General features: G+C 42.7%; 1 protein-coding gene across 1 annotated transcript in view; it reads left to right on the forward strand.

The window, feature by feature from the left end:
* Positions 1-19,334, forward strand: part of LOC139472896 (dyslexia-associated protein KIAA0319-like protein) — a 93,132-nt gene that overhangs the window by 63,966 nt on the left and 9,832 nt on the right. The window contains exons 9-24 of the mRNA XM_071255362.1: positions 405-492; positions 1,263-1,352; positions 1,869-2,001; positions 4,015-4,079; positions 4,511-4,671; positions 5,431-5,554; positions 6,122-6,254; positions 8,831-8,982; positions 9,600-9,751; positions 10,200-10,338; positions 11,461-11,531; positions 11,979-12,082; positions 12,966-13,111; positions 13,453-13,575; positions 14,144-14,240; positions 19,156-19,250. Coding sequence (XP_071111463.1) covers positions 405-492; positions 1,263-1,352; positions 1,869-2,001; positions 4,015-4,079; positions 4,511-4,671; positions 5,431-5,554; positions 6,122-6,254; positions 8,831-8,982; positions 9,600-9,751; positions 10,200-10,338; positions 11,461-11,531; positions 11,979-12,082; positions 12,966-13,111; positions 13,453-13,575; positions 14,144-14,240; positions 19,156-19,250 — 1,873 coding nt within the window. The remainder of the gene's footprint in view (positions 1-404; positions 493-1,262; positions 1,353-1,868; positions 2,002-4,014; positions 4,080-4,510; positions 4,672-5,430; positions 5,555-6,121; positions 6,255-8,830; positions 8,983-9,599; positions 9,752-10,199; positions 10,339-11,460; positions 11,532-11,978; positions 12,083-12,965; positions 13,112-13,452; positions 13,576-14,143; positions 14,241-19,155; positions 19,251-19,334) is intronic.

Here is a 19,334-nt window from a genome sequence, read left to right on the forward strand (position 1 = left end):
ACCTCTAATGGAATACGGTTTCCTCAGCAGTCTGCTAAGTTATTGTTGTTGACTTATCTATTTCTAAGAATTGATTTCAATATGTGTTTGCGTTTATGGAGTTATAAATGTAAAAAAACAGTGTTCACATTTTGTGTAATTTCACTTCACTACTACTTCACTACCTTCCATGTCATGTTCATTTCTGCATTTTGACAGTGTACACACATTTGTTTACATTTATGCTTCCATAAACACTAAAACTATTGAAGTCGATTCTTAAGTCCATGTACTTTTAACAACAGTTGTGTCTTGAATACCCGATCAATCACTGGTTTGCCTGGCCCAAATTTTGTTATGTACAGGCTGCTGTAATGTAGCTGGAATATTGCCAACAATATTCACTCCGCCACTCTCTGTTTCAGCTGATAGCAGGGCTGTATACACTGAAGATCACGGTGACAGGAGGGAACAAGTATGGCGACGCTGTCGTCAATGTCACAGTGCAACCTCGTATGTAGACTCCAGTCTCTGTCATAGTCTCCTCAGTGTGTTAAATAAGGGAGCAGTGATCAATTTGAAATAAGTCTGTGCATAATGATATATTGTTCAGTTATAGTTGCCACTGCATGTGATGTGGGAGGGTTGTGAACTGGTCACACTGTTCAGCATCACCCATATCTGTCGCTTACCCTGTTTGAAGATGCCGGAATATTGCTTAATATCAGTGTATAAAATTCCTCCAAATTTCAGTCAGACAACCGGACTGGCAACATTGCAAAGTTACCAGACCAGATAAAATGTTGCCAGTCCCAAATTTCTAGGCAAATAAAAGTAACAAAAGGGTAAACATAAAAATAATACTGTTTAATGTTAGTACTCAGAAAATAACAGTAAACTGGTGGATTGTCAACTTTAACCCCCGATCATCGGGTGTGCAACTTTCAAAACTGATTGTCCATCCGCAAAATAGATGGTTTAGACTGACAGGCAGGCAGGTATTTTAAACACTGGTAATATATGGTATAAAACTTTTCTCACTAACTACTTCCTATGTCATTGCTACTTGAGAGAGTGAGTTGGGTTTAATGCCGCCTTGAACAGTATGTCAGTTATATTATGGCGTGTCAGCTTGATGTGCGAGGAAACCCCTAAGTGGTGCCGGCCTTAGACCAAGGGTATCCTACTTTAGATATGTTACACTGAATACAAAATTGAATTCTCCTTTAGTTTCAATGTTCTTGTGATAATGGTGTCTCACATGGAGATTTCTTAATGTTCAGCTGCACGTACGAACACCCACCCAGTGGCCATTATCAAGCCAAAGTCTCAGGTTGTCAAGACGTCCAACTCCGCCATCTTGGATGGTTCAGGTTTGTGGTCTTTGAACAGCATGTGGCATGAAAATAAAGTCATGATGCTAGAAGTTATTTTTACACATTTTATTACTGGAAAGTTTGGTTCGTAGTTCATAATAAATCAATCAAATGTTTTCAACGGTATTTTTTGTTGGCTTTGAGATTTATTTGAGTCAGTAGGTGGAAATATATATACAGAAGTCGGGTACTCTGATAATAATTGGAATTTGAAACCAGTCTTTAAAATTCTTGCTTCTGACTTTAGTATGAAGATTAACACTAAAAACAGTTTCGTTTCAGTTGATGCCAAATATGTTTAGGTTAATTTTACTATCCAAACAATTTTTCTGTCTGCGGCATAGAAACAAACTTTTCCATTTTTAAGGTCAGCTACTCCTTAAAACATTTAACAAAGATTTTAGGCCTAACGGGAATTCTGTGATTTCATTTCTGGAGGATGAGAGTTATGCAGTAAATATGTAACTGTGATGATGAAACATTGCTAACCAACGATGTGGTTGTTGCATGCAGACAGCACGGATGATGACCGCATAGTCAGCTACCACTGGGATGAGGTGATCGGCCCCCTGCAGGACCAGAGTGGGCAGGGAGAGGAGGCCATGATCACACTGAAGAACATGGCGCCAGGCAACTACACCTTCAAGTGAGTACAAGCCAAATGCTATAGACTGACTGAAGTACAGATACAGCTTTGTGAAAAAGGAGGGGTGCATTTTGTGATCACAAGTTGCCCTTAACACTCTCAAGTGATTGAGGGGCGGTCAGGTAGGCTGGTGGTTAAAGCGTTCGCTCATCACGCCGAAGACCCGGGTTCGATTCCCGACACGGGTACAATGTGTGAAACCCATTTCTAGTGTCCCCTGCCGTGCTATTGCTGGAATATTGCTAAAAGTGGCTTAAAACCATATTCACTCACTCACTCAAGTGATTGATGAATGTAAATAATCCGGGAATAAATTGTTTGATGAAAACATTCAAAATGATTAAATTGCTGTGTTGTAAGCTACCTATATAATCAAAATGTAGAATTGTTTGTAAGCTTAAAAGAGGTAGGATTATCCAAGATGCAATAATCCACAATGATAACTACTCAGCCTGGCTTAACCTTGCTGCCCCTCACGAACACACTGCTGAAGCTAATAGCGTAATACCATCAGAACAAGACCCTATTAACACTGTTGAGGCAGTTGTCGTTACTACAGAAATGTACATCAGGGACCTTTCTGTTTACATGTACCCTAGCTTGGCAATATGTATGTACTGCACTGTACATTGTCACAATGCATAAGACTGGTTCATTTTGGCTGTAACATAACTCCGTCATGTGTGCCATATGCCACAAGTGTGCTGTTTACCTTGGTACCTAGATTCCTTCATTCCTAACTTCAGTAGGGTACATTTGTACCACTGTACCGATAACGATGCCAACAGCTAAATACACGTAGCTAAGTCAACCCGTCAAGTTAAAGTTTGTTAAACACATGCTGGGTGATATAGAGCATGGAGAATGTCACACAAGAGCATTGTGAATTATGTTAAGCTCTATGTATCATATAGTCACTAATATGTATCAATACATGATGTAGCCTTACATTTACACCATCCAGCACTGGTGGATGTATCTAAACCTCACAGACACATAGATCATTCTGCTGTAGTATCTGTACCTTAGATTATGATGGTGATAGTGTCACGATTACTTAGTGGATGGATCTAAACCTCACAGACACATAGATCATTCTGCTGTAGTATCTGTACCTTAGATTATGATGGTGATAGTGTCACGATTACTTAGTGGATGGATCTAAACCTCACAGACACATAGATCTTTCTGCTGTAGTATCTGTACCTTAGATTATGATGGTGATAGTGTCACGATTACTTGGTGGATAGATCTAAATCTCACAGACATATAGATCATTCTGCTGTAGTATCTGTACCTTAGATTATGATGGTGATAGTGCCACGATTACTTGGTGGATAGATCTAAACCTCACAGACACATAGATCTTTCTGCTGTAGTATCTGTACCTTAGATTATGATGGTGATAGTGTCACGATTACTTAGTGGATGGATCTAAACCTCACAGACACATAAATCATTCTGCTGTAGTATCTGTACCTTAGATTATGATGGTGATAGTGTCACGATTACTTAGTGGATGGATCTAAACCTCACAGACACATAGATCTTTCTGCTGTAGTATCTGTACCTTAGATTATGATGGTGATAGTGCCACGATTACTTGGTGGATAGATCTAAACCTCACAGACACATAGATCTTTCTGCTGTAGTATCTGTACCTTAGATTATGATGGTGATAGTGTCACGATTACTTAGTGGATGGATCTAAACCTCACAGACACATAGATCATTCTGCTGTAGTATCTGTACCTTAGATTATGAAGGTGATAGTGTCACGATTACTTGGTGGATAGATCTAAATCTCACAGACAAATAGACCTTTCTTCTGTAGTATCTGTACCTTAGCGTATAATGGTGGAACCAAAAAACTTAGTGGAACATTTTGATTGGATTTGCATAGTAAGTGCCATGCATATTGTCACTGATTAGTTAGCCCTGTTTATGTAACTGTTGTTTGTATCAGATTCCTTGGGTGATTTTGATTCTTAAAATTGCTTTCTCTTTTTGCAGATTAACTGTGACAGACTCTGATGGAGTAACAAATTCCACAACAGCTAATGTAACATTTATCAAGGGTAGGTGAATAAGTAACGTCCTTATAGTACATATATGATTACAATATGAGAATGCCTTGAAAAGTATGCTATGCACGATCATTGTGATAAATCCTGTTTGAATAGGATCTAAGAAATGAATCACATTGGACTACTGAAGAGCAAAATATAATTTGAGTTTAAGGACAAACATGGTTTTTGAATGGTTTGGCTTGGATCATATAGCTTTAGATCAGTTCACCATCAGCCATGAAAGAAAAGATTAATTTGATTGGACATGTACATATAGCTTCATGTCATTTAAACCGGACTAGATACAAAGCTATGGTGCTGAGTGGGCAATAATAGAATGGACTTATGATACACTGGTAAATCGAGGATGTGAATGATAGTGCTAAATATTTCAAGACAGCATCTCCATGAATTTGAAGTCGGAGTGTTGTACATTCCAGAGACGGACTACCCACCTAAGGCTAACGCAGGGTCTGATGTGGTGATCCACCTCCCCCAGTCCTCCGTCACGCTCTACGGGAACGCCAGCACCGATGATAGGGGAATCACTAGCTATGAGTGGATCAAGAAGGCGGACGATAAACTTGCTGTAGACATGACGGTAAGAGTCTGTGAGTGAGGGAGTCTGGGTTAATGCCACATACAAGCTGGTGGTGGACTCCTAGGAACAACTTGACACACTGTGACACTGTGTCCATGAGGGGATCAAACCTCGGTATTTCCCGTGACAGGCCACAGCTACCCCTAGTGGTGGAACAATACATAGATGCATAGGTGGATTGTAGTTTTTTACTTCTCGATACAAGTATTGATCACAATCGCACATTAAGTAAGAAATATCGATTCAAACCTTAAATGTTTACTGTAATAAATATTATATCAAACACTAATTTGAAGTGAAAATTAATAGTGAAAATGTAAATATTTTCATCTATTGTGCCATATTTGACACTGCCAACTGTAAATTGTTAGTGTGCCAGGTATTTGGCCATCCTGTCTTTGAAAAAGAATGCTTACGCACCATAGATGAGAGCACATGCAAGTATGGTGATATGTATCGGATCGTGAGCAAGGTATCATGATATGTTTCAGATCTCACACTTAGTGTATCTCTTCATTATGAAATAAGTTAATCCTTTTCTCAGTTTTTTCGCTAAATATATTGATAGATAATGTTATATTTTCTGACTTTGATCACATCATGACATTCACAATTCGAAGTGGGATAGGTATTCACCACACATGTTTAGTTTTTTCCACACTTCTATTAACGTTAGTATGCATACATATCATTTGTGTTGTGTTGTGTTGTGTTGTGTTGTGTTGTGTTGTGTTTTATGTTTGTGTTTGTTTCCTGCAGGGTACACGGACAGCATATCTCCACCTCAACAATCTGGAGAAGGGGGACTACACATTCACCCTCAAGGTGACGGACAGTGCAGGCAATGTGGCCACGGCCGATGTACATGTCTTCGTCAAAGCAGGTAACAGACACACAGACACAGGGTACTGTTCGACATTTGTGGGACAACATATTTACTTTTAGGAACTCAGATTCTTTTTTATGCTTCTTCTCCAGGTTATAAGTAGAGTACACCACACTCCACACTCTCAAAATCTTTATTCCAATTACCTTGTTAACAGTTATATATTTGGATGGGTTGTGGTTGAAAAACATATGAGCAGAAATTGTAAAAACATTTGTTTTCTAGAAAATTCTGAATGAATTAAGCTTATGAAATATGTATGTTTATGGCAATGACAGGTTTCAGGGTTACTTTTTGCATATACTGAAGTTTTGAAGTTTCTTTTATTACCCAAAGATTAATGGAATCAGCCGAGAGATTAAAAGACTTCTCCAATGTCTTATGTTTTTCTCAAATTTGTAAAATATTTGGTTGGTGGTACCGTTCCGTTCAGGTTAGGATTTAATGCAGTGTTTGGGGGTTGATGAACTTCCTCCTACACACCACTGCTGACAGTGTAACCATGTTGCTTTAATGTTTCAAACACGTACCCGGTGTGTTCTCATGCTCATGTGTCTCCTGTAGAAACAAACAGAGCCCCAGAAGCAAGGACGGCGAAGCAGGTGACGGTCAGTCTCCCCGCGGACAACCTCATACTGGACGGCAGCAGCAGCACAGATGACCAGAAGATAGCTACCTACGCCTGGACACAGAAAGGGTGAGTTCACATTGACTGCTGGGTTCATTGGTTGGTGTGTTAGTGGGTGGTGAGGCATTGTGATATGGGGGTGAGTAGGAGGGCTCATTGATAGGTGGGTGAGTAGGTGGGTGGGTAGGTGGACTCATTGATAGGTGGGTGAGTAGGTGGACTCATTGATAGGTGGGTGAGTAGGTGGGTGGGTAGGTGGACTCATTGATAGGTGGGTGAGTAGATGGGTGAGTAGGTGGACTCATTGATAGGTGGGTGAGTGGGTGGGTGAGCAGACGGGTGGGTAGGTGGGCTCATTGATAGATGGGTGAGGAGGTGGACTCATTGATAGGTGGGTGGGTGGGTAGGTGGGCTCAGTGATAAGTGGGTGAGCAGGTGGGCTCATTGATAGATGGGTGAGTAGGTGGGTGGGTTGGTGGGCTCATTGATAGGTGGGTGAGTAGGTAGGCTCTCTGATAGGTGGGCTCATTGATAGGTGGGTGAGAAGGTGGGCTAATTGATAGGTGGGCTCATCGATAGGTGGGTGAGTAGGTGGGCTCATCGATAGGTGGGTGGGTAGGTGGGCTCATCGATAGATGGGTGAGTAGGTAGGCTCTCTGATAGGTGGGCTCATTGATAGGTGGGTGAGTAGGTGGGCTCATTGATAGGTTGGTGAGCAGGTGGGCTCATTGATAGGTGGGTGAGAAGGTGGGCTTATTGATAAGTGGGTGAGCAGGTGGGCTCATTGATAGATGGGTGAGTAGGTGGACTCATTGATAGGTGGGTGGGTAGGTGGGTGGGTAGGTGGGCTCATTGATAGGTGGATGAGTAGGTAGGCTCTCTGATAGGTGGGCTCATTGATAGGTGGGTGAGAAGGTGGGCTTATTGATAGGTGGGTGAGTAGGTGGGCTCATTGATAGGTTGGTGAGCAGGTGGGCTCATTGATAAGTGGGTGAGTAGGTGGGATTATTGATAGGTGGATGAGTAGGTGGGCTCATTGATAGGTTGGTGAGCAGGTGGGCTCATTGATAGGTGGGTGAGAAGGTGGGATTATTGATAGGTTGGTGAGTAGGTGGGCTCATTGATAGGTGGGTGAGCAGGTGGGTGAGCAGGTGGGTGAGCAGGTGGGTGAGTAGGTGGGCACATTGATAGGTGGGTGAGTAGATGGGCTCATTGATAGGTGGGTGAGCAGGTGGGTGAGCAGGTGGGTGAGTAGGTGGGCACATTGATAGGTGAGTGAGTAGGTGGGCTCATTGATAGGTGGGTGAGTAGGTGGGTGAGTAGGTGGGCACATTGATAGGTTGGTGAGCAGGTGGGCTCATTGATGGGTGGGTGAGCAGGTGGGTGAGTAGGTGGGTGAGTAGGTGGGCTCATTGATGGGTGGGTGAGTAGGTGGGCTCATTGATAGGTGAGTAAGTAGGTGGGCTCATTGATAGGTGGGTGAGTAGGTGGGTGAGCAGGTGGGTGAGTAGGTGGGCTCATTGATAGGTGAGTAAGTAGGTAGGCTCATTGATAGATGGGTGAGTAGGTGGGCTCATTGATAGGTGGGGAAGTAGGTGGGCTCATAGATAGGTGGGTGAGTTGGTGGGCTCATTGATAGGTGGGGAAGTAGGTGGGCTCATTGATAGGTTGGTGAGCAGGTGGGCTCATTGATAAGTGGGTGAGTAGGTGGGATTATTGATAGGTGGATGAGTAGGTGGGCTCATTGATAGGTTGGTGAGCAGGTGGGCTCATTGATAGGTGGGTGAGAAGGTGGGATTATTGATAGGTTGGTGAGTAGGTGGGCTCATTGATAGGTGGGTGAGTAGGTGGGTGAGCAGGTGGGTGAGTAGGTGGGCACATTGGTAGGTGAGTGAGTAGGTGGGCTCATTGATAGGTGGGTGAGCAGGTGGGTGAGTAGGTGGGCACATTGATAGGTTGGTGAGTAGGTGGGCTCATTGATGGGTGGGTGAGTAGGTGGGTGAGCAGGTGGGTGAGCAGGTGGGCACATTGATAGGTGAGTGTGTAGGTGGGCTCATTGATAGGTTGGTGAGCAGGTGGGTGAGTAGGTGGGCACATTGATAGGTGGGTGAGTAGGTGGGCTCATTGATAGGTGCGGAAGTAGGTGGGCTCAGATAGGTGGGTGAGTTGGTGGGTGAGCAGGTGGGTGAGTAGGTGGGCTCATTGATAGGTGGGGAAGTAGGTGGGCTCATTGATAGGTGGGTGAGTAGGTGGGCTCATAGATAGGTGGGTGAGTAGGTGGGCTCATTGATAGGTGAGTAAGTAGGTGGGCTCATTGATAGGTGGGGAAGTAGGTGGGCTCATTGATAGGTGGGTGAGTAGGTGGGCTCATTGATAAGTGGGTGAGCAGGTGGGCTCATTTGTAAGCGAGTCTCATATGTAAATTGCATGTATCCAGTGCTTCAAGTCAAATGGTGTAATTAGAATGATGTCGTCAAGACAGGCAATATTTCTAGATGGCTGCTCTGAAAGCCACACCAGCCACTTGTAAGTGTGTGATATGCAGCTAAACTAACAGCATTCATAAATTAAATCCAAGAGGTTTCAAAATCTTTGTCCATGTGCATCAGTTTTCAAATGTTATGTGTTCTTGTGGCGTATTTCAGAGGGCCTTCTACACTCTCCATCCAGAATGGTGATCGCGCTGTTGCCATGGGGACAGGGAAGATAGTGGTTGGCGGGTACACCTTCTCCCTGACTGTGACGGATGAGGAGGGGGCCAGCAGCTCGGCAGATCTCACTGTGACTGTACATGAAAGTAAGGATATGTCTGGATATCTGAAGCAGCTCGCACAGTGAACAGTAAAACTGGTATAAAGGCCTTCCAGGATTCTGTTTTCATCTATGGTTCTAAAACCATGTAATATGCTCCTTAAACCAGACTCTTACCAGGCTTGGCATCCAATTTAAGAACTTCGAGTCATATCAGTATACACAGCTGGCACAAGTAAACTGGACAGGGATTTCCACACAGAATGCATAGGCATGCATGCTCATAAACTTAGGACTAAATATTTTGTTGATTTGTCATTCTCACTTAATCACTAAAACATTTCAACCTTGAAATATTGGCATTCATGTATCAGATGAACATTTCATGGCATAGAAGAGGAGGCACCCAAAGGGATGGCACCCTCCTCCTCCTGCCCGATCTACTGGAATTGAAGCTTAACACTCTCAGTATACTGCTAGATAATTTATTTTGATATATGAAAATAGAGCTCAAGGAAGCAGCTAGATCTCACCTTGATAATTGTGTGTGTGCGTGTATCAAACATGGTAGCAAGTGAACTGCATGACATAATTTTGCCCTCCTAATCAGGATTCTTTTCTCATCTGTGGTTCTTAAACTATGTAATATTCTCTCTATACCAGACTCGAACCAGGCTCCAGTAGCTAATGCAGGAGGAGACAAGGTGGTTTATCTCCCCTTGCCGACCGTGACACTAGATGGCTCCAAGTCTCACGATGATGGTGGTATCAAATCTTACAGCTGGGTGCGAGATGAGAAGAGTCTGGCTGCGGGAGTGAGTACACCTTTCATCAATATACAAGCAGAAATATGGGTGATCATCTGCTTGATAAAAATAGAAGCATCTGTACCGAGACATAGCATTGAAAGAAGTTATCATCAATAAATCATCTATGGCTTCATTGATACTAGAGTTTCAAAATGCCACTTGAGGACATAACACTGAATGAGGCAGTCACATTGGAAATACTTGATTCCAGGGCCATCATGTCCTGTATCCAAGGCACTATACTCCATTAAAAGTCTATATTGAGAAGCTGTAAATAGATTTGTCTGGAACTGAGACATTGTGCCGATATGATTGAAATGCTTTGTGAAACTTTAGTTATGACTTTACTTGAGTTCTGAACATGCAGAATTAGTTAAACCAAATTTGTTAGAACTGCCAATTGCCTCAAGTCTAGTGCCCTTTAACTGTAAGTATGTATCTTGCCTTTCTTCAGGATATAGTGAACGGGTCCAACCATCTGGCTGTGCTGCAGTTGAGCAATGTCGTGGCTGGTCGCTACATGTTCAAATTGTCTGTGGTGGACGCGGCAGGGCTGTCCAGCTCAGACTCAGCTTCCGTCATCGTGAAGGAAGGTTGGTACCAGAGTGAGTGAGTTGGGTTTAACGCCGCTTTTAACAGTATTCCAGTCATATCACGGCGTGTCAGCTTAATGTGGGAGGAAAGCCCGAGGTGATGCAGGTCTCAGACGTTTACCACTTCGGTGAAACCCACGAGCACGGGAATGGTGCTGACAAACCTAGAAATATAATCGGGGCGAACCAGGAGTTGAACCCACAATCATAGGTTTCTGGCATGCCTAAGGAACGCAACTCTGCACAGCGAATCACGGTGCCTTAGACGACAGGGCCACCTGTGCCCCCGTTGGTACCAGAGGTTCAACACACGTTGCAAGTGTTGCAGTCAGTCCAATGAAATTACAGAATGGAAAGGATTTCATTTTGGTTATGTTAACATAGATCTCATATATCTAACCATTACACTAGATATCATGCTTAATAGTTACTGGTTGAAGTATTTTCTACCGTTCATAATTCTTCAACAGCGACTCAGATTGAGCCCTTAACTAAAGGACTGAAATATACAAAGAAGAGACACAATATATTATTTATTTATATTAATATATTTGGCCTGCGGTTCAAACACAAACCAGCATATAGCGATACTGTACTTGATGTAATATGCGACTAAATGGAGCCAGTGGTCATGCTCCCTGACTTGGTTGATGCATGTCATCGTATATCAATTGTGTAGATTGATGCTTATGATGTCATTCACTGGATTGTCTGGTCCAGACTTAATTATTTACAGATAAACGTAATATTGCTGAAATGTTGCTGGGTATGCCATTAAAGTACATGAAAACAAAATGGAGTGATCTCCCCTTAGCTAAAATTCAGGTCATCAGTAACGGTCTCAAGTCTTGCTGAAATAGACTCTTCCCTGAATACTCAAATACCAATTCAAGCCCTAGATGATACAGACACAGTTAGGGCAGCCACAACCAAACAGGACAGACACAAGATCTGTTGTCAGTATTGATAATATTTGTCCGAGACCATATACCGTATATAGTCCCTGTATTCATGCACACCATGGGTCTTTTTGCACACTTGATAGGTAACTTAACGTGACAAATATACTCCTCTAACATGGTGTCAGTGTGATATTGTAGCTCATGCTGCTGTGTTTGTCAGATCCTCACAAAGGTGATCTCATCGAGCTGCTGCTTGATGTGGACATCCAACACTTCACCCAGGAGAACAAGGTGAGTTTGATGTCCCCAGTAGGTCGATTGTCTTTCCGAACTTTTTCAAAGTGCATGCATGATTACAGGTTTTGATTAGGACTCACTTTCAGATGTATTGATTTTAGAATGATTTTGTGACTGCTCACAGACGACCCGTCGAGTAATTCACATTTTGTCATTCATTCTTTGCCATTTGCCATCTGTCCTACGGGTGCGTTGGAAAGCGCCAATTGCTTGCAAGCAATGTACAGCGATTCGCCTTACAACGGGGTGCTAACTTTCAGCAACTTGCAATCATACCAATCGCTGACTGAGGTCGCTTCATTCTGAAACCAAAATGGCGTCTGAACAAAAGAATCATGACTAAAATTAAACTAACCCGCCATGATAAAGTTCAAATACTATTCAAAACTGAATTAATCCCAACTCACTCACTCACTCACTCATGTCCTGTGTCGCCTGCAGAACAACCTGGTCAACCAGTTGCAGCTGCTGCTCCACAAGTCATCCCAAGATGGCGACACAGTCATCAGCATCCAGCACCTGGGGCGGGACTATACATCGGGACAGTGAGTAAACACCTGCTTCAACACTCCGCCTCATCTAGGTCCTACTTTGTCTCCACCAACATCTCCATCTACACATGCAGGCAGTAAGGCGGTCGGGTAGCCTAGTGGTTAAAGCGTTCGCTTGTCACGCCAAAGACCTGGGTTCGATTCCCGACATGGGTACAATGTGTGAAGCCCATTTCTGGTGTCCCCCGCCGTGATATTGCTGGAATATTGCTAATATCGGCGTAAAATCATACTCACTCACATGCAGGCAGTGTTAGTGTCTGAAAGTCAAACCTGCCGTAAGATGAAATATGTCGTCACAAATGGATAAATAGTAAATTGTCATGAAAGGTTACCCATCGTGTTGTCACTAGTCTGTGACTGGTATGGTGACCAAATTCCAACACCAATCTCAGGTATGAAACAATATATTGGTCTGAAAAATGTTCTTTATGCACTTAGGAACGAGCTTAAATTGAAAGGCATTATTTTTTACACATATCAGCCACCACATTTTGCCAAATTGGCATCATAAGAAGTAATTCAAACAACACTTGTCTGCTAACTCAAATTTAGTGATGACGTTTAATGATTTCCCTAATTTTAAGGATACAATGTCTAGTTTTCATGTATGGCATTATTAGGACTGACTGTTTAATATTCTTGGGGAGGGCCTGAGATTTTTGTTTGATACAACATATTTTCGATGGTTGCTGCTTCAAAATGTACAGTGTCTTTTTCTATATAATGGAGTGTTTCTGTTCACTTGAAACAACTGGTCATACCACTGGTACATACCATTAGAGCTGTCATTTTCTATATTTGAACAAAGCCACTCCTCACCATGACTTGAAACATTGGTGTGTCGGGGCCAATAGGTGTTGTGTTGTCCTTCCAGCCTCCACATAACATTCCTGGTCAAGTCGAAGCTGGGCAGCAAGGAGGTAGTGCGGTCGGGGGCGGAGATGTTGCATGTGTTGAAGAGGAAGTTGGTGTCAGAGTCCTCAGTATTAGACTACAGAGTCATAAGTTTAGATACAGTTGGTAAGAAACAAGGGGTTATTTCCCCTTTTTTCTGACAGGTGTTTTTATGCTAGAGTATTCTCCCTTCACAGTTTTGCTGTCATTTGTGCCAAGTTGATCAAATTTATAATCAAATGTGGACTGTTCTCAAAAGCATGCCTAAAATAATTTTGAACTTATTCACAACAAATTACTTTTGCTTTGAGAATATGATTTGTGAAAATTGTCTGTTCACTGTTCCTAAAGGAAAGCTTTGATCTGATCTTTAATAGAATGAATTTCAATAGGTTTTCTGATTTATGCTTTGATGCATTGTTTGCAGATCCGTGTTGAGAATGAATGATGAATTGTTTGTGTTCCAGTCTGCCAAAACAACTGTTCAGGTCATGGTCACTGCGACCTGCACACCAAGAAGTGCATCTGTGAAGCATTCTGGATGCAGAATTTCTTCAAGTTATATTTTTTGGAAACAGAAAGCAATTGTGGTAAGTGTTGGTCTGTTAATACTCATCTATAGCAAAAATACTGGTAGAGGCAACCGTCTGACAAGATGTAACTCACACTTTCGTCATAAGTAGAGCAATATACTGGACCATTCCTCTTACTCCCTGATTCAGATTCAGTTCCATCTCAATGTGCGTTCCTGTTGAGCTTGCTTAACGATTGTGGACAGTATATCACAGTACTCACTGATCCAGGAGTCTGAGGCTAAAGAACTGCATTGCATGGTTCTGAAACACTACCAATTCACTGAAGCATCCAACACAGAAGCATCTGTCAGTTATTTCTTAAGGCTGATCTTCTTGATCCAGAGGGGCGAGACTAAGGACTGGTTGGCTCGGAGTCAGTTTTCTGTGTGCTGTGCTTGTTGCTTTATAAATGCAATAATCTTGAACGTGACGTTGTACCACATTTCACATCACCTCACCTCACTCTTAAGTGAGATTATTTCATGAATGTCATCAAAAATGAGATTGACTGACAATCGTCATTAAAGCAGTCATTTGTTTGATGTAACTTGTAATTAAAATTGTAATGTTTTGTGTGTTGCAGATTGGAGCATACTTTACGTGGTGATTGTATGCTTTGTTATAGTCGTTAGTATTGCCGGGGGGACGTGGGGCGTTGTTTGCTGCTTACGATCAAAACGGTAAGTAAAGGGAGATACGAATGTACTTTGTCTGTGTATGTAAGTGTAGATTCACGTGTCTGGTATTTAGGAAACAGTAACTGTTGATGCATGCTACTAGTGTCAAAGGACTACAATCCATATCCTGTAATGAACTGACTTTTCCTTGAAGAGAATTGCAGCTAACTTCAGTGGTAACACTTGATACTCATCGTGCTATGAGACATAGTTTCAAATACATTGAAACCACATTAACTTCAGCTCTTTGACTCAGTATCTCACTTCAAATGAGTCAGGGGCGGTCAGGTAGCCTATTGGTTGAAGCGTTCGCTCGTCAGGCCAAAGACCTGGGTTCGATTCCCGACATGGGTACAATGTGTGAAGCCCATTTCTAATGACCACCGCCGTGATATTGCTGGAATATTGCTAAAAGCGGCGTAAAACCATACTCACTCACTCACTCACTCACTCAAATGAGTCACTTCATAGGACTGTTTCGTTCTTTATGCGTTACTATTTAACCCAAATTAAGTTCATGGTGCAGGGATTTACATGGACCACCTCAGAGGCTGGTATTCAGCCCAATGTCAAATTCAGAGAAAAATCCCTAATTGGAATAACAAATTATGCTGTTATGATGATAACTAATGTTAAGCTTCTCTAGAGGTTACTCGAAGGGGAGGGCAGCTTTAATACTTTATCATACATTACTGCATTGAATTCAATTTTAGAATACAATGCTAAAATACCTATGAAATTAAGGAAAATATCATCTTTGAACAAAATAAGTTGTCCCCAATTTGCCACTTAAGTTATGTATTTTGGATTAATCCATGTATCTGGGCCTTTTTTAGGGGGGATGACTTATTGGTAGTTTGTTTTCTTCTTTTCACGCAACTGTGAAGTAATATAGTTATATGAAGTTAATAAGGTTTAACTGAATTGATATGGTATTAACGCTGTATCCACTTGTTATATGATCTGTTACTAACTGACTGAAAAAAAATAGATGCAGATATCAAACTGATCATTTAGAAAGTTTATGATGAGAGCTTTGCAGTATGAGGAATTATTTTAAAGTAATGCAGCGACAACATGAAACATGATCTTACCTGATTTACACAATAACCAAATTGACATGTGTGGCATTACTGGTAACTGATTGTTGACTAGATTGACAAAATATCCGGACAGACATTTGACAGAAAGTACATGCTTGACATGGGACAGAATATATCCTGGTTTACATATTTTACCACAATAACGTTCTTGACACGGGCAATGAAAATAATAAATTAATATATATATGAAATAGCCTAATTTCCATATGACTGAAAACACTGGTTATCATTTGACAAAATTACCTCATTGCCATTTGCAACAAAAATAACATCTCACAACAACAACAACATCAACAAAAATAACACCTCACAACAACAACAACAACAGCAGCAGCTGCAGCAGCAGCAGTAGTAGTTTTATATAGTGCTTCATTTCCATCATAAGGTGCCCAATTGTGCTCATATGCTTGACATACCTGACCCAAACTTGACTTGGTATTGGAGGAAATAGGAACCAGGGTACCGCTACACAAAGCGACTAGCCTATGTTAAAGTATGGGAGTTATGTAGTTTATAAGTATGGATGACGGTTTGATTGAACCAGTGTTTCCATGTTTGCATTGGAGTTCCAGTGTGTTGTTGGTGGAGGTGTTTTCCCAGTTTGCTACCAGTGTTTAGTTTGCTAAGATGGTGACTGTTGTTTACAGGACATACAGGTACTCTCCAGTCCCAGTTCATCTGTACGTTCAGCCTTGTTTTTTATCTGCTCAGCATTCTCTTGTTCTCACTCACTGTGTAATGTAATCAGTGTGATGTAGCCCATGTACAGGATGTTGTCATGGAGGATTAAACCCACACGATGCTCATTTAGTATGAAATCCTATATGATATGTGAAGAGACTTCCAAAAGGGTATAATAGCTGGAAACTAGTGTTATGCCCCTTGGTATGATACTATCTATTCCTGCATTCTACATTTCCATGTTAATTGTGAGGAATTTGAGTTCAAATCAGTGGTTAGAATTTTATTTTTTTAAATTTCTTTGTTTCATTTTTGAATCAATTTGCAACGAAAAAATTAACCCAGGGACTACAGGAAACATGTTAATGAAAAATAACAATTGATCTGATTTCTTTGTTGTTGTTCTGAATATCCATGAAAAGCAGACACTGATTACATTATGAACTTCGACTAGTTATGTGAAGTAAGAACAATCTGGATCTGGATTTATGTTTCTTTGGGCAGTCTTGGCACTCCATGCATGTTGGTCATGGGTTCATGGGCTTCTTCCTCACTCCCTACCCATTGCCCTCACACCAAGTTGCCCCCTTACTCCATCCATTTCCCTCACACCAAGGTGCCCCCTCACCTCCACCCATTTCCCTCACACAAAGGTGCCCCCTTACTCCACCCATTTCCCTCACGCCAAGGTGCCCCCTTACTCCACCCATTTCCCTCACACCAAGGTGCCCCCTTACCTCCACCCATTTCCCTCACACCAAGGTGCCCCCTTACCTCCATCCATTTCCCTCACACCAATGTGCCCCCTTACCTCCATCCATTTCCCTCACACCAATGTGTCCCCTTACCTCCATCCATTTCCCTCACACCAAGGTGCCCCCTTACCTCCACCCATTGCCCTCACACCAAGGTGCCCCCTTACCTCCACCCATTTCCCTCACACCAATGTGCCCCCTTACTCCACCCATTTCCCTCACGCCAAGGTGCCCCCTTACTCCACCCATTTCCCTCACACCAATGTGCCCCCTTACTCCACCCTTTTCTCTCACACCAATGTCCCCCCTTACTCCACCCATTTCCCTCACACCAATGTCCTCCCTTACTCCACCCATTTTCCTCACACCAATGTGTCCCCCCTTACTCCACCCATTTCCCTCACACCAATGTGTCCCCCCTTACTCCACCCATTTCCCTCACACCAATGTCCCCCCTTACTCCACCCATTTTCCTCACACCAATGTGTCCCCCCTTACTCCACCCATTTTCCTCACACCAATGTGTCCCCCCTTACTCCACCCATTTCCCTCACACCAAGGTGCCCCCTTACTCCACCCATTTCCCTCACACCAAGGTGCCCCCTTACCTCCACCCATTTCCCTCACACCAATGTGCCCCCCTTTCCCCCAGCCATTTCTTCATCCCACTGGCCCTCCCTGACCCCTCGCCATCTCCATCATTGCAATGTGCCCCCCTTAAACCCCCCACTTTCCCTCTCCCCAAACCACCCAGCTCTGTCACCTATTCCCCATCCTGCTTCATCCAGACTCTTACTGTGGGCAATGAAGGGTGCTGTATTTCTGGCCTGTTGGGTTACACTGGCCACAGGCTGGTGTATGCGTGGTACGCTGGTCTGTCAGTCTGCACTGGTGAATGGGAAAAGACCAGGTAGTGGTTTGTTTGTGATGTGAAAAACACTTCCTAAGTGTAACAATTAAAAAAATTCTTATTTTTGTTGGTACATGTGTATGAGCAAGTCTGTGACCTGAAATGAAGTGTGTGCCATGTGTTTGTAATGGTTTTATCTACCATCTCCCAGAAAGTCAGCTTTGTCCAAGGACTTTGTCATCTTGAAATATTTGAAAACGCTTCCTGAAAACCTTGCATTTAGTGTAAAGATTTTCCTCATGATGGGCCCTTATGCTGCCTTGTCCTGTACTCAACTTCTTCAGATGATTCTAAGTTGCTCTGTTCATTGGGTCAGTGCATCTGGTCCCTGAAGATGTTAAACTGTAGGTTGGTGGGAGTTGATGGGTGTATTCTATGTTAAACTGGTACTTGATGGGTGATTTCTATGTTAAACTTGGAGTTGGTGGTTGTATTCTGTGATAAACTGGGAGTTGATGGGTGTATTCCATGTTAAACTTGGAGTAGATGGGTGTATTCCGTGTTCAAGTGGGAGTTGATGGGTGTATCCATGTTAAACTGTGAGTAGATGGGTGTATTCCATGTTCAGCTGGGAGTTGATGGGTGTATTCCATGTTCAACTGGGAGTAGATGGGTGTATTCCATGTTCAACTGGGAGTTGATGGGTGTATTCCATGTTCAACTAGGAGTAGATGGGTGTATTCCATGTTCAACTGGGAGTAGATGGGTGTATTCCATACTAAAATGGGAGTAGATGGGTGTATTCCATGTTCAACTGGGAGTTGATGGGTGTATTCCATGTTCAACTGGGAGTAGATGGGTGTATTCCATGTTCAACTGGGAGTAGATGGGTGTATTCCATGTTCAACTGGGAGTAGATGGGTGTATTCCATGTTCAACTGGGAGTAGATGGGTGTATTCCATGTTCAACTGGGAGTAGATGGGTGTATTCCATACTAAAATGGGAGTAGATGGGTGTATTCCATGTTCAACTGGGAGTAGATGGGTGTATTCCATGTTCAACTGGGAGTTGATGGGTGTATTCCATGTTCAACTGTGAGTAGATGGGTGTATTCCATGTTCAACTGGGAGTAGATGGGTGTATTCCATGTTCAACTGGGAGTAGATGGGTGTATTCCATGTTCAACTGGGAGTAGATGGGTGTATTCCATGTTCAACTGGGAGTAGATGGGTGTATTCCATGTTCAACTGGGAGTTGATGGGTGTATTCCATGTTCAACTGGGAGTAGATGGGTGTATTCCATGTTCAACTGGGAGTAGATGGGTGTATTCCATACTAAAATGGGAGTAGATGGGTGTATTCCATGTTCAACTGGGAGTTGATGGGTGTATTCCATGTTCAACTGGGATTAGATGGGTGTATTCCATGTTAAACTGTGACTTGATGTGTGTATTCCATTTTAAACTATGAGTTGATGGGTGTATTCCATGTTAAACTGGGAGTTGATGGGTGTATTGTGTGTTGCCAGGTGTCGGTGGAAGTCACGTAAGCGACACAGATATTCCCTACTGAGAGAGGTAGATGATGAGGAAGATAAGAATAAGCTAGAACTGATGCCAAAAGGTGAGTGCCCTGGATTGCCACAAGGACAGTATGACAGAGGGATTGGAAGGTCGTTGTACCTACATTCCTTCTGTCTGAGTTGAG

The sequence above is a fragment of the Haliotis cracherodii genome, unplaced genomic scaffold (assembly GCF_022045235.1).
Source record: "Haliotis cracherodii isolate W230 unplaced genomic scaffold, xgHalCrac1.p SCAF_1, whole genome shotgun sequence".
Taxonomy (NCBI): Eukaryota; Metazoa; Mollusca; class Gastropoda; order Lepetellida; family Haliotidae; genus Haliotis; species Haliotis cracherodii.